Here is a 14,992-nt window from a genome sequence, read left to right on the forward strand (position 1 = left end):
TGTCAGTCCTGTATTTGAGTCCTTAATACGGTTACGTTCACATGCAGTATTATTATTATTATTATTCATGAGAGTGACAACTGCATTCTATAACCAGTCCCTCCAGAAAAACACAGATTTTTTTTGTGATTGTTGCGGGCAAAAATCCTTGATTTTGCGGCACGTTTTCTTAAAAAATGCGATGGAATATGCAGGATATTTTTGCAATTTTATGCTATGAAATTGCAGGAACTTGCAAAAACTGCGGTTTGATGAAAAGAGAAAAAAGGTGATTCCCCCAACACCCTGTTCTCACTAGGCTACTACCTTAATGTAAAGAGTAATTTCTTATTACTTCCTATGATAAGCAAGCATGCTAAATCACAGAATATTTAAGTTCTCATTCTGTTTTATTTCAGACCTTAATTAACACATGGCTCAAACTTCCGTCTGTGGTCCAACACGCAGTTGCACGGAGTGCAAAATAATTTGCCCCCACCGGGAAACTGCTTCACGCGGTCTTTTGCGCTTATTTTTGTTGGCAAATGAAAATGATTTGCGTGCTTCATCATGGTATCACTGGTTTCACCACAGGGTTTGCAAATGATGTTCACGTCACGTAATTACGTCACTTCATAAGGTTCCCATGGCAATAGGGGGGAAATAATGGCGCTTTACCTGTGTGAAGTAAATGCAACATTTTTCAACTTTCTGCTAAGATATATGTGACTTTTTTGCAGCAAAAATACAGGCATTATTATGAAATCATGCTGGCCCCACATATTTTGCTTGCTGAAATCTGCAATTTATGCGGCGAAAGTTCTGCATATTTGAAAAAACGCGACCCCCGCATAAATATGCGGACTTTGGCTGATTATGCATTAAATCAGGCGATCGCATAATCGCGTTTTTCTGAAAGGACTGTATTAGGGATCGACCGATTTGCATTTTTCAGGGCCGATGCCGATACCGATTATCACAGATCAAGGAGACCGATAACTGATATTTTGAACCGATATGTGTCTAGTGTAAAAATGAAAATTAATGTCAAAATTAAGAATAAAAAGGCCTCTGACAAAGACTCTCTTTAAATTATTTTAACACGTATTTAATTCTGAGAACTGTTCATAATAACAACATTAATATTAATAATAACAACAAACATAAAAAGTGCTGGGAGCATCCATCAGCAGCATTCTGTAAACTAAGTAAAACTGCATAATTCTGAATCTGTATGATAAATTATTTTGCAATCATGTTAGAATAAAGCAATATTTCTCCAAATATGCGCAATTTTTTTGACTAAGAGCCCTAACGGAACGGACGCTTTTCAGTGAAGCTATGTGAACAACACAAAAAAACCCCGCAGCAGACATGAGTGAATTAATTCGTTTTGATAATCTATTCACAATATAACGTTAAGTTGGCCGAGAGAAGTAGGTTTTAGTTTCACTATCTCAGCACTGCAGTGATATGCTTTAACGGATCATCACATCAATGACAGACATTGACCGGGAATTCACAGTATAATAACTGAACGGGGCTGGTCATCATAAATCGATTATATTTAGGTGTTTTGCAACTTCAGTGTAGTGATTTATTGCAACTTCAGGAACGTTTACTGCATTCTTACCTTCGAGAGATAACTTATTGATGTGTGATGATGCTCACTGAAGCAGCTCCTGTGCTTTCGGTGTGAGAGCGGAACATTTTCCAGCCGCGCCAGCCGTATTGATTGGCCAGGCTCGTGACTCCCAACAAATCAGACGGACGATGGGCGGGGCTTAGTCTAGGCCACAGAGCGGTGCGCTCTGACCATGGCTCTGACTGAGGTGGCTGGATCAGTGCCAGATCGCACATTTCAAAATAAAATGGTTTTATCGGCAAATCGGTTTTGAAAATGGCAGATGCCGATAACAATAAAAATGCTTAATATCGGCGCCGATAATCGGTCGACCCCTAGACAGTATAACCAAGATCACACCCGTAAATTTTCAGGACTCACAACTGCATTCTCAGAAATTCCGCACTGTGTGAACGGAACAGGACTGGACAACTAGTTGTCTGTCATGTCATACAGTGTGAGAGAGCCGCTCTTATAATGTGTTTAGTGTGTGGTTTCAGTACCTTACAGCGACAAAGATATGAACGTACACTTGTACACGGACTTTATAACAATTGTCACATCTGTCCTGTTTTACTCCTGGATGATGAGCTCCTTAAATGCCCTGATCTTTAATGGGGAGTGTTGCTCAACTCGTCTCTACAGAATCCCCCAACAGGCAATCAAGAGTGTTAAGATTGGGTGCAATACATGTCCACTGTGGACATATTTATACTTGCATTACTTGTAACACTTGAAATTACAGACCAAAAATAAAATCACATAATAGAAATAAGATAATAAAATACAACAATAAAATTAATCAAGGAAAGGCTCTAGTGAACAAAATGTGTTTTGAGAGACTTTTTAAAAAGTGCACAGTGAGTCAATTGCTTGTAGGTTATCAGGAAGAGAGTTCCATCGCTTGGGACCGAAATGACTAAATGCTGACTCACCAATTTGTGTTTTAGGCACAACCAAACAAATTACTATTTGATCTTTGGAGCGATCTTGCTGGAGTATATTTATTCAACAAATCAGAAAGGTATATTGGGGAAGTTCCATAAAGACATTTAAAAACAAATAAGAGGATCTTGAATTCAATTCTGAATGAGGCAGGCTGCCAGTAAAAGGATCTGAGAGTTGGGAGCAATGCTATTTCTGGTTTTAGAATCAGTTATCATTCGCGCAGCTGCATTCTGAACTTGTTCAATGTTCAATTGTTCAATATATTGGTATTTAAAAGTTTTGTTATGTTAGTGGTTTTAGGGGTTACCATTGTTGTAAAGTGTGGAGCTTGTCCTTGGGTTGAGGTATTACTAATAAGAATTCATATTGCTTTAATAATAAAACAACCGTTATGGAAGAGCTCTGGATGAAACCTGTATCACTTCTGAACTGTTTTAGTTTGTTACATCACAGGATTAAACAGGAAGCATTAATTGTATGATTATAGGCGTTATGCGCCTGACTTCCGTATTCTGTAAATCAGATCAGATCGCTTCCGGTTTAGGTCTTTTGTATGTGCTTCATGAAAAACCTAGCTGTTTTATTCAAGATAACTTAAATGGAGCAAGCAAAGATAACTGATGTCCCACAACTATGTAGTTTGATATTTAAAAGCTTTTTTTTTTCATTTTTCTTCTTCACACTAACATTTAGATATGTAAAAGATTAAAACCTATAATGTGAACTACGTAGTTACGCTTATTAACTTAAAAGTCCATAGATATGCCATAAGTTCATACTGAACAGTTTCCGGTTTGGTCATGTGACATTCGACATATACCCTATTTTATTGTCAATTTAAATGAAAATCATTTATTTACAAAAGTGGGGATCTATGACGTCAAAGGGCAGCAAGCACCGCCTCCGCAGAAGAAATCAACGCCTACTTCATCACTGCCTGTTTAGCCCTGCCCACCGTTTCGCACATGACATGCAATAGAATTGGTAGCCTAAGTAACACCGATCGAGCTACCAAGCAATAAACATGCCGTTGAGGATTAGAAAATAAGTAACTGTGTAATCATGCCTGATCTGAAATATATGTACAGTCAGATGTTGCTTGTCTGTGTGTCAGTAAATCAAACCCGTGACTTAATGTCAACTTGCGTTGTTTTTCTTAGTTCACATGACTTTGATCGGCTACACAGCATTCATCTCTGCAACCTTTCATGCCACTATCTAAATATAATGCCATAGATCTAAATGTAATGCAGAACTTTTCACAATTAGTTAACCTTGAGAGCTGTGATAGTAAAAACGTGGTAAAAGAGAGTAATACTTGGCTATTTCAAATGGAAAGATTTTAATAAAATAAAACAACAAAGTTCATGATCCCTTTGATCTGACTGTGACATAATTCTTTGTACGATTCACACTGATTAGATTATTTAAGAACCTCTTTTTTGTTTTGTTTTTATGAGCATGCCACCAAATATTGAATATTCTAAGATGAATATATTATTAAATGCAGCATGGTTACAACATCTCAGACACACTCACTGTCTGGGACTGCTGTAAGTGTGGTGGGAGTGGAGAAGATCCTGGTGTGCGGTACTTGCTGAGCTTGGTTAAAAGCCCATGCATACCATTCATTTCTTCAGACAGATTTCTTAAGAGGAGTGACAACTGGATGAAGGGGTGATTGTGAAGTGTCTTTATTTCAAAATAAACAGCAATTGACCCTTCGCTGTGAGTTTGATTGACAGGCGATCTAACCAATCATAATGCAGAATCAACCATTTTGTCCGACAAAGCAATCAGGGGAGTTAATAGATTAACGTTGGTGGATTTGAACTTGAAAAATGATGTGTACTGATATCTTTCTGTGGTTGAAATGTGGTTCATTCATGTTTATTTGATTATAAAAAAAAAAAAAAAAAAAAAAAAAAAAAACCTAGTAAGAAGAGATGATCAGTCCATGATCTGCTTGATCTGAGGTGCTACAGAGATCTGTCATGACACATTAAAGAGCCACAAAATTGTATTTATTGTTTAAATTTCTTTAAAAAATACAAAATTTAAAATTTAAGACTTCATTTCATATTAAAAGTAACCTGCTCTCTTGTCTGTCGATACATTGTCAGTGTCCTTTTTGCTCCGCAATGTATTTTTCACTGCATGAGAACATAATAGCAGCATGGCTAGTCAGACATACAGTAGCAGCAGTAACTAAAGGTGGCGGGTCTTTGTGAACGGTCAATTAAACAATAACTCACCACATCCAATATTTCCACACTGTAATACGTCAAGATTGATATCCACACAAACATAAAATTAACTGGATTCTTTTAACACATGTATTCCTTCATGAAATCTAAAAGGTTTTTAGACAAAATCAACAATTTACATTTATATTTCCTTCTTTTTAGAGAATTGCTCTAGCTTAATGCTCTGCTCTCACTTTGTTAGCTTGTGCTGCTTCTGCTGATTAAAACAGGGTGGAGTTTCTCAGTCTTCTCTTATTGGTCAATTCTCTAATACATATTAATCAAATTATTCCTCTTTCACATTTATACATGTTTTCCTTGCACACTATATTTCTGTTAACAATCATATAGCTATACTTTTTTATTTATTTCAACTTAAAAAAAAAAAAATATTATTATTAATCCTGAAATTAAGTCAGAGTTACAAAAGCACAGAATTTGCTATGTTTCTGATTTTAAAATGTCTAACGAATTTTAGTGATTAAATACTGCTGTCATTAACCTGTCTTCCTGTTTAAACACTATTAGGCAGTCCAAAATGGCTCTGATGGCTCTTGAATGCACCTTTCCTAAAGCTCCAGAAAACACCTGATTCTGTTGAAGAGAACTGTCCAAGATCTCGTAATGGGAAAGAGCGGTTCCCATTCAGTCAGACACGTTCAACGTTATGTTGATACTGACGTAATGGGGTCTCTCTTGGGAGCCCAATCACCTCCAAGTGGTACAAAACCAATGGGAATTGGCCAGTGAGATTTACATGCTGGGCCACACCCCCAGCATCCGGGTATAAATAGGACCGGCATATTCACTTCCATTCATACTTTTGCTTCGGAGCCAATCGGTTGTGTGATCGTTCTCTCACCTTCAACAAAGTGCATTTCTCAAAGAGCAAAAACAGCCATTTTAATTGCTTGGAGTGATTTCCACAACAGCAACTCATTGCTTTTATTGGTTTTGTTCTGGTGGCTGCAGCTCACAGAGCTCACATTGGCTGGTGGGAAGGCACATTCAGGGGTTGTGCGTGTGACAGCTCACTGGCATAGGACAGTGTGGCACTCATCCCTGGGTGCTTCAGCTAAAAGAGCAGTCACTCACTGCAAGGGCATGTCCATGTTGGCATTGCGATCGCGACTTTCCTTCTTTAACACGGAGGTACGATTTCCCTCTGCTGCTACCCAGTCACCTACAGCTTCAAAAGCTGCTGGTCTGGTTAGCACTCTGGGAGATCTGAGGGTTCACAGTGGGAGCTTCTTCGTAGGGTCTGCCCCCATGAACCTCCCACTCCTCTAGAGTTGCCGGCTGCTCTCCTCTACGGAGGTTCCCCGCATCACTATCGGTGCTCCGGATGAGGATCAGATGTCGACCACTGCATCAGGGAGTCGGCTTTTGGACTCTGAAGCGCATGCGGAAGCCGAACTTTCGCCCTCCGGGATGGTCGTTCAGACTGAGTCGGATTCAGAGTTAACGGCCATGCTTGCCTGGGCCGCCGCGGGCATCAGGCTCAAGTGGAACCCTCCCCTGTGTCCCGAGCGCTCGCAGTTGGATGATTGGTTTCTGGATGCAGGGTGTGATTCTCAGCCACGTGCCGCCCCAGTGCAATCTTCCCAGAGGTGCATGAGGAGGTTCAGAAGATGTGGAAGGCACCTTTTACTGCCAGGAACCATTCTTCCGTTTCTTTCACTACCCTTGATGGTGGGGTCACCAAGGGTTACATGGACATTCCACAGGTGGAGTGTGCGATTGCGGTGCATGTGTGCCAGCAGTCTGCTGCCACCTGGCGGAATCGTTTGTGCCTCCCATCCAAGACAAGTAAGATGACGGCAGCTCTGGCTGCTAAGGCTTACTCTGCCGTGGGACAGACAGCCTAAACCCTGCATGTCATGGCCATCTTGCAGGTCCTTCACGCGAAAGCCCTGAAAGAGCTGTACGAGGGTAGTTCTGAGCCAGGGCTACTGCAAGAACTGTGCACGGTGACTGACCTCGCCCTCCAGGTGACGAAAGTCACGGCGCAGGCCCTGGGTCAGACGATGTCCACCCTGGTGGTCCAGGAACAACATCTCTGGTTGGAAGGGCTGAAATGAAGGACGCCGAAAATTAAGTTTGCTTTCTCGACGCCCCCATTTTCCAGGCCAACCTCTTCAGTGACACTGTCAAGGACTTCGCTCAGCAGTTCTCAGCAGTACAAAAGCAGACAGAGGATATTAAACACATCTTGCCCCAGTGTGATGTTGCCAACAATCCGCCGCGAGCTGGCCCCCAACATGCTCATCACCGAGGGCATCCCCCTGTGGCTGCACAGGCTCCCGGGAGACTGGAACCTTCCCATCCTCCCCGAGCCACCCACATGAAGGCAACGCAACCTGCCCAGGCCATTAAGCCCTCGAAAAAGAAGCCTCCAAAATGGTCCTGAGACGGGTGGCCCAGAGATGGAGGGAAATGCTCTTCTTCAGGAGTCGGTGAAGGCACCGCTCCTTCCCCCAGGAGAGGGCCAGGTGGAGAATCCTGTGTTTCATTTTATTTCTGTTCCGGTACCCACCTTGTCAATAAAAGAGCAGTTTCAAAAATATCTGGGCCATACAGGGTCTGTGCTGACAGTGTGCGACGCACTGCTTCCTCACTCTCAGTTACACCTTCATTCGCCACGGGCAGGGCTTTGGTACCCTGGGGATGCACAGCCTCCCCACGCCACCCTACCCCGTCATTCACAGGACAGTTGGAGCCATGTGAGTGCACCCCACTCACAGCCTCTACTTCGGGATGCACTGCCTCCCGAGTTGGGCTGCAGCACTCCACGCTGTACACCTCTGTGACAGGCCCAAACATCCCTGTCCTGAGGGTGGAAATTGCGGTCCTCTTGGCGAAGGACACAATAGAGCCTGTCCCTCCAGCTGAGATGAATTTAGGGTTTTACAGCCCATACTTCATAGTACCCAAGAAAGGCGGGGGGTTGCGGCCAATCTTGGATTTGCGTGTCTTGAATTGGGCCCCTTCACAAGCTCCCATTTAAGATGCTCAAGCCCTTTGGGCTGTCCCTGTCATCTCACGTCTTTACCAAAGTCACGGAAGGTGCCCTTGCCCCGCTCAGGGAAGTGGGCATTCGCATTCTCAACTACCTCGATGAGCAAGCTCTCCCCCATGCAGAGGATCTCTTTTCTCTGTGTGGAGCTGGACTCTGTCAACATGATGGCGTGTCTCACCAATAAGCGTGCACAGTCATTGCTGAAATTCTTGAGACCTGCATACGCCTTGTCATGATCTAGAAGGACACCATGTACCTAAATGCAGGGTCCGAGGGTCAGAATCGTGATAGATGGAGATACGCGTCTGTCTATCAGTCCATGTGTGAAAGATTACTAATTGTGTCTATTTTTCTTAGCCAATCAGAATCATTTGACCTGTTGTAATGACATAGTTAGTTAACAGACATACATGTGACTATGGTGGCTGGTGTTTCTATTTTCACATTCCATGTAATAGAATCATCAATAACTAGGGCATTTTCAACAGGAGTCTCAGTGGGTGCATCACTGAGTGGAGAGAACCTGTTTGAATTTCTAATTGGAACAGAACAGAGCTGTTTTGTCCTGTGACTATTCTGTCTCCCAGTCACCCAGTTGCCCTGCTGTAGGGGCTCTACAACTGGAACCGAACATCGCTGAGAGAGAAGGCTATGCTAAACATGTGGCAGTGCAGTGACGATAACAGGAGAAGATGACATGACTCACCGTGTTCGTTGAATATAGTGTGATATATTGACAGAATGATAGTAAATAGAGATTCACAACAAAGCTACACAGAGCTACAAATGCAAACCACTCAGCAGCTAGGCAGACACGAGCACTCGATCAGGAGTAATATATATCCAAAATATATTTCAGACAGGACCACTTTGGCAAGTTACTTGAATTTATTGAACACAATTATCTTTGGCGGTATGGTTCCTTATGGGGAATCTTGCTCCAAAAATTAATTGAACATACAAGAGCTTTAACATTAACCCCCCGGAACCATCAGCTTGGAAATACATAGACAATTAAGACACTTAGTAATGTCTTTAAATGCGAACATGGTAATTGTGTAGATATGGCAGTGGGAAGTCTATACTGAGAGTGGGAAGTCTATACTGACTATACTATGGTTATGAGATTGAGTGTCTCTCAGCAGTGAGGTCCATGCCAGCTGGGACTTGGAAGCATTATTGATCTGAAACAAAAGAAGATGACAACCAGAAGGTGCACAGTAACATACTCATGCTTATAGTGGGTAGGGAGGGAGGGTTGCGAGCAGTTTGAGCATACTTACTAAGCAGTAATGCCACGTTGTCCCATGTCTAATAGAAGAATGGTAGTGATTCGAGCGATTTGACAGCTGACCGCGTCAGCTGGTCGCAGCACTATGCCTATGTGGCCAGTGAAAAGCATAAAAGACATGTTTTACCACTCTTTTTATTAAAATGATTTTAAGTATAATAGAGTTTAATTGGTTTACATGTTTTTTTTATTCCATTGTATTCTTCTTTCCATTTTAAGTGTGTGTATGTCTTTAAGAAATGAATGGTTGGCCTGTCATGTGACCAGTCACATGACAGGAAGCAGAAACTGCATCTGTATAAAAAGAGAATCATGGCTAACAAAGTAGTAACAAAGTCAGTCAGTCACTAACAGTCACAACCCATCTGGATTGTGGAGTTTCCTACCTGTGGACTTACCTTTCCAGAATCTATTGCAAACTTTTGGATCATCACTACCCTGGACCTTTATTTACACTGGTGGACACTCACATTGGGACTTAAATTCTGACCCCATTTTCAATCTTTTCACTTATTACAGTAGCCTTTGGTAAATGAACTTGAAAATGATTTATAAAAAAAAATCAGTTGACTATATGTTTACTTTCAGTTTCATATTTCCATATTTATTAAAAAAAAAAAAAAAAAAGAAAAAAAAAGAAAAAGAAAGTCCTAATCCTTTATATCCCAAAATTAAAATTCAGTCATCATTTAATCAACCTCATGGTCCAAAAGTTTGTGTAATAAATTCTATGTTGAATCAAATAAAACATTCCTTTCTGAATCTACTTTTTGTAATGTATATTTGATGCTTGCTTTACACAATGACTTCAACTTATCTTTTGGGGGTAATTTCTCAGCAAAATTTGATGTACGATAAATTTGAGATTAATTATATATATATATATATATATATATATATATATATATATATATATATATATATATATATATATATATATATATATATATAAAAAAATATATATTTTATATATATATATATATATCCCTGTAAAGCCCACTGTTGCAGAATTACAACATCACTTTCAACAATTTTTAAAAAAGACTTGCAAATGTTTTTTTTTTTTTTTTCTCAAGACCACATTTACATAGTTAATGGGTTCTATTGTTTGTCCTCACAATGCTATTGGATAGAATAAGTGTTTATAGGTCCGGTCATCTGGCCATGAAGTAACTCTACCTGCAGATTTTGCATCAAGCTCATCTCCTTTTTTTACATGACTGGATTTGTCAAGATTCAAGTAAGTAAATTTCCTTACATATTTTTTTTGGTGTTTATTACAATGTCTATAACACAGATATATTTAGTTATTTTTGAAAACATTAATCAAATTTGATTTAGAGCTTGTTAAGTCCATGTTGTAATTCTACAACGTTGGGTCAGAGTGGTAGTCAAAATACAAGTGCAATGTTTGCCTGTGCTTCTCAAATGAAAAGAACTTAGGGACAGTCTTAGGGACTATCACTGTAAAACACAGACTTCATTCAAACCACACTGAAAGTGATAGAAGAAAAAGTTTTATAAATACAATTTTTTTTCAATATTTTTATGAATAAATGCTTATTCATAAAAAAATATGATTGTTGTGTGATTATTACTTATGATATATACTGTTATGGGGCTAAGTAAGCAATCAACCCTGCAAATTAATGCTTAAATGCTCTGTATATCTGTTCAGACAAAGTGAGCACAAATACAGAAATTCTGCTCCTATCTAGGCCCAACGTTGCAATATTACAACATTTCCCTAAAAACGTACTAAAGTAAAAAATGTAAAAAATCTTTATTTTCTACATCAAAGGCCTCCTAAAACAATATCTGAGAGGTCAAAAAAAAATTTGCTCTTTTTTTTTTTCCTATATTTGGGTTTTACAGGGATATTTGTATATACTTAAAAAAAATCTTATGTTCACTGCTTTCTTGAGATGTTACGTGCATACAGACAATCACTATAATTTAGAATAGATTCAGCAAAAAGCTGGGTTACAGTATAGTGATTTGCTAGTTATATATATATATATATATATATATATATATATATATATATATATATATATATATATATATATATATATATGTGTGTGTAGTTATAAATATATAAAAGTGATGGTTGAGATTGTTGTAGCTCCACCTATAGCTGAATTGTTAAATTATCTGCTTACAGGATGTTGGTTCACCATGTGATAAAATCGGGAGGCTGGGCTGAATGTGATTTAGACAGACAAACTACTTCCTACCTTTAACTGTTTTAAACTGCCAGATTTATTTTTTGGTTCAAAACTGATGATGCTATAGAAGATATATTGTCAGATTGTCTTTTTGTGTAAATGTGCTAAAAGTGCATTCAGTACACTTCAGTCCATCATTAATGTTTCAAATACATTGTACTGTAAACCCAAATAACCTATTCTTTAAAGTAACATATTCTTTAACTTTAACTTTCCTCAAGTCCTCCCCTTCTATTGTTGTTGTGTACACATTATAAGGTAGGTTCCTTTGATTCAAACTAAGAATATTTCAGAGCTAGAAACGTTTGTTCTGATTTTTGTTGATACCGTTTTGAAAGATTTCCTGTCAGTGACTATAACAGGAAGCTTGTTATTGTTGTAGAGACTCACGCAAGATCCATGTTTAGTGAGGCTCTTCTTTCACTGCAGCTGCAAATGGAAACATTTAAAACCTTCTTTTTGACAGGTAGGGTGCCTTTATTAATTTTAATAATATTTGACACCAATAAAACTAGCAAATCACTATACTGTAACCCAGCTTTTTGCTGAATCTATTCTAAATTATAGTGGTCGTCTGTGTGCAAGTAACATCTCAAGAAAGCAGTGAACGTAAGATTCATTTATTTTTATTTGTATATATATACTATAGGTGGTTTCTGGTCATGTGAACTTTTTTCATTCTATTTTATTTGACTGCTTTATTTTTACACCGCTGTATTAAAAAAGTGTTGATACTTAGTCATGGCAACACTTTATTTCAAGGTCTTTTAACTTGCTTATTAGTATGCATATTGCTAGAATATTGTCTGTTTATTAGTAATTATTAAGCACACATCACTGCCTTATTCTGCATGACCTTATTCTAAATTCTTAATCCTATCCATTACCTAAACTTAACAACTAACTAACTATTAAAAGCAGTAAATTAGGAGTTTATTGAGGGAAAATTCATAGTTAATTGTGAATACATGTTCCCTATACTAGAGTGTTACCTTAGTCACTGTAACCTAAAGAATATTCTTCCCCTAGACCCGAAAATTCATATTCCTAAGCCCAAGATAACTCGGAATCCAACTCACAAGGTGCTGTACAGCACAGAGGTGGTCACTCTGCACTGTGTGGTCCGTGGAGGAGAATCTGAATTACAATATGACTGGTACAAGGACTCTACTGACCTTGAACCTCACCATTGGTCCAGCATCGATGTGAAAGATGGCGGAAATTATAAATGCAAGGCAAAAAATGGAGCTTCTGAGTCTGAAAAAAGTGATGGGTACACTTTAACTCTACAAGGTTAGAGGATATCATAATATAAAATATATATTCAGTAATAATATTTTTATAATAAGATGTGGTAACACTTTATAATAACTGCACACTATGAAGCATTAGTAAAGAATTAATTAGTAAATAGTCAATTCATCATTTATAAAGCATTAATAGACATTAATAAACAGTTTATAAATACAGCAATAAATGCTTTGTTCTTGATTTATTAGCATATCAGCAACACTTTACAATAAGGTTGTATTAGTTAACATTAGTTAATACATTTGTTAACATTAACTAACCATGAACAACACCTCTGTTCAGCATTAGTTAATGTTTGTTAACATTAACACACATATATTAACGCATCTTTTCTAACCCGATCTCACAGCTATTTGTACTTATTTTATGAGCTAGCTAATTCGTATGAATTCATAAGAAACTCACTAGTATGAATCGATACATTGTTTGCTAATTTGTACGTATTTTATAAGTTGTACATAATTGAAATAAGTTTATAATTCATATACGAATGACCTACCCCAAACCCTGCCCCTAAACCTACCCATCACTGGGGTTTAGGCAAATCGTACAAACTCGTACAACCTCACTCATTAGCCACCTCGTAAAATACATATAAATTGGCCATGAGATGACGCTGACACTATATTTTATCATCTTACCCTAAATGTAAAAATGCCATTGTGTACCTCATTAGAATATTTATTAATAAGGCATTGATTTGGGCTGTAAACATAATTCCGAAGTGAAAACCATCTGAACATTAACAGATATCATGTTTATATGCACTTTACTATCATTACTTACATTCAACAAAGCATTTATTAATAGAATTTGTGAACGTTATTGTAAAGTGTACACTAGTTCAACATTAACTGGTGTGTTACAACATTTATCCGATCCCAGGGAACGCATGTGCTCATAAAGTGTAAATGCACTATAAATCACTAAGGGTAGGTTTAGGGATGGGGTTGGTGTAGTAGTTAATAAAAAAATAATTTAAAAAATGAGTTTTGCTAAATAGAAATAGGACAAATAATGTAAAAAGACACATTGCATTTTAATAAACATATTTTGGTTGGTAACAACAGTCATACGTAATTTCATGACGACAGACATAACACGACACTCGTTATTTTAATGCCAGCTAGGATTTTTTTTGGAGGACAGTCTGGAAACTGTCTGGAGACGCCTTCTGTGTCACACAGCAAACAAACTAAATATTACAAAATTGTTAAACAATTACAGAACTTTTTTTTTTTTTTTTTTTTCATTTAAATGCTTTGTTAATGGTAAGTCATGTAAATAAAGGGTCTACAAATGTTAGTAACACATCAGTTAATGTTGAACTAGTGTACACTTCACAATAAGGTTCACAAATTCCATTAATAAATGCTTTGTTGAATGTAAGTAATGATAGTAAAATGCATATAAACATGAACAACATATCTGTTAATATTCAGATGGTTTTCGCTTAAGAATTATGTTTACAGCTCAAATCAATGCCTTATTAATAAATAATACTGATAAGGTACACAATGGCATTTTTACCTTTTTTTTTTTTTACCTAAGATGGTGAGTTAGAAATGTCCACCCTTAGTGTGTCAGTAAGTTAACCGTAAAACATTAAGGCTATTTACATGCATTGTTCATGATTAGGTAATGTTAATGCATTAACTAATGTTAACTAATTGCGCTGTTAACATGAATAGATGCATTAATATACCCCTGAGTTAACCTTAACAAAGATTAATTAATGCTAAACAGAGGTGTTGTTCATGGTTAGTTAATGTTAACTAATACATTAGCTAATGTTAACTAATTGCACAGTTAACATAAATATAATGCATTAATATATGCGTGCATTTAACGTTAACAAAGATTAACTAATCCTGAACAGAGGTGTTCTACTAAATGTTTTATAACTACCTGAATTAATCTTAAATTACACTAGGAAAATGTTAATAAAGCATTTATTAACACACTGAGTAACTATTACTATACGTCTAAATAATATGCATAAATGTACATTTAAATAGTTTATTAATCATATACTTACACTTTCTAAATGATCTTATGAACCACTGACAACTCCTAAATAACTGGCTTGTAAATAATGTTTAGAAATGATAAATTGATCATTAATAAAGTATGAAGATACAATTATTAAACACATTATAGAAATGCTTATAAATCAAGAACAAAGCATTTATAGCTGTATTTATAAACAACTTACTAATGTCTATTAATGTTTTATAAATGATGAATTGACTATTTACCAATGCTTAAGTAATGCTTCATAGTGTGCAGTTATTATAATGTGTTACCTGACTTTTTTATTTTTATGCTGAAATTCACTGATTAAGT

The 14,992-nt window shown here is 37.4% G+C and overlaps 1 protein-coding gene across 9 annotated transcripts in view; it reads left to right on the top strand.

Moving 5' to 3' along the window:
* The first annotated feature begins 11,376 nt into the window (after window positions 1-11,376).
* Window positions 11,377-14,992, top strand: part of LOC137009235 (hemicentin-1-like) — a 41,925-nt gene continuing 38,309 nt past the window's right edge. For 8 of the 9 annotated variants that reach the window (XM_067371270.1, XM_067371272.1, XM_067371273.1 and 5 more), the window contains exons 1-4: window positions 11,377-11,593; window positions 11,718-11,801; window positions 11,903-11,944; window positions 12,365-12,628. In XM_067371270.1, coding sequence (XP_067227371.1) covers window positions 11,735-11,801; window positions 11,903-11,944; window positions 12,365-12,628 — 373 coding nt within the window. In that variant the 5' untranslated portion in view covers window positions 11,377-11,593; window positions 11,718-11,734. Of the gene's footprint in view, window positions 11,594-11,675; window positions 11,802-11,902; window positions 11,945-12,364; window positions 12,629-14,992 lie in introns of those variants that run through there. The other variant, XM_067371271.1, reaches the window with a different exon arrangement.

The sequence above is a fragment of the Chanodichthys erythropterus genome, chromosome 20 (genome assembly GCF_024489055.1).
Source record: "Chanodichthys erythropterus isolate Z2021 chromosome 20, ASM2448905v1, whole genome shotgun sequence".
NCBI lineage: Eukaryota > Metazoa > Chordata > Actinopteri > Cypriniformes > Xenocyprididae > Chanodichthys > Chanodichthys erythropterus.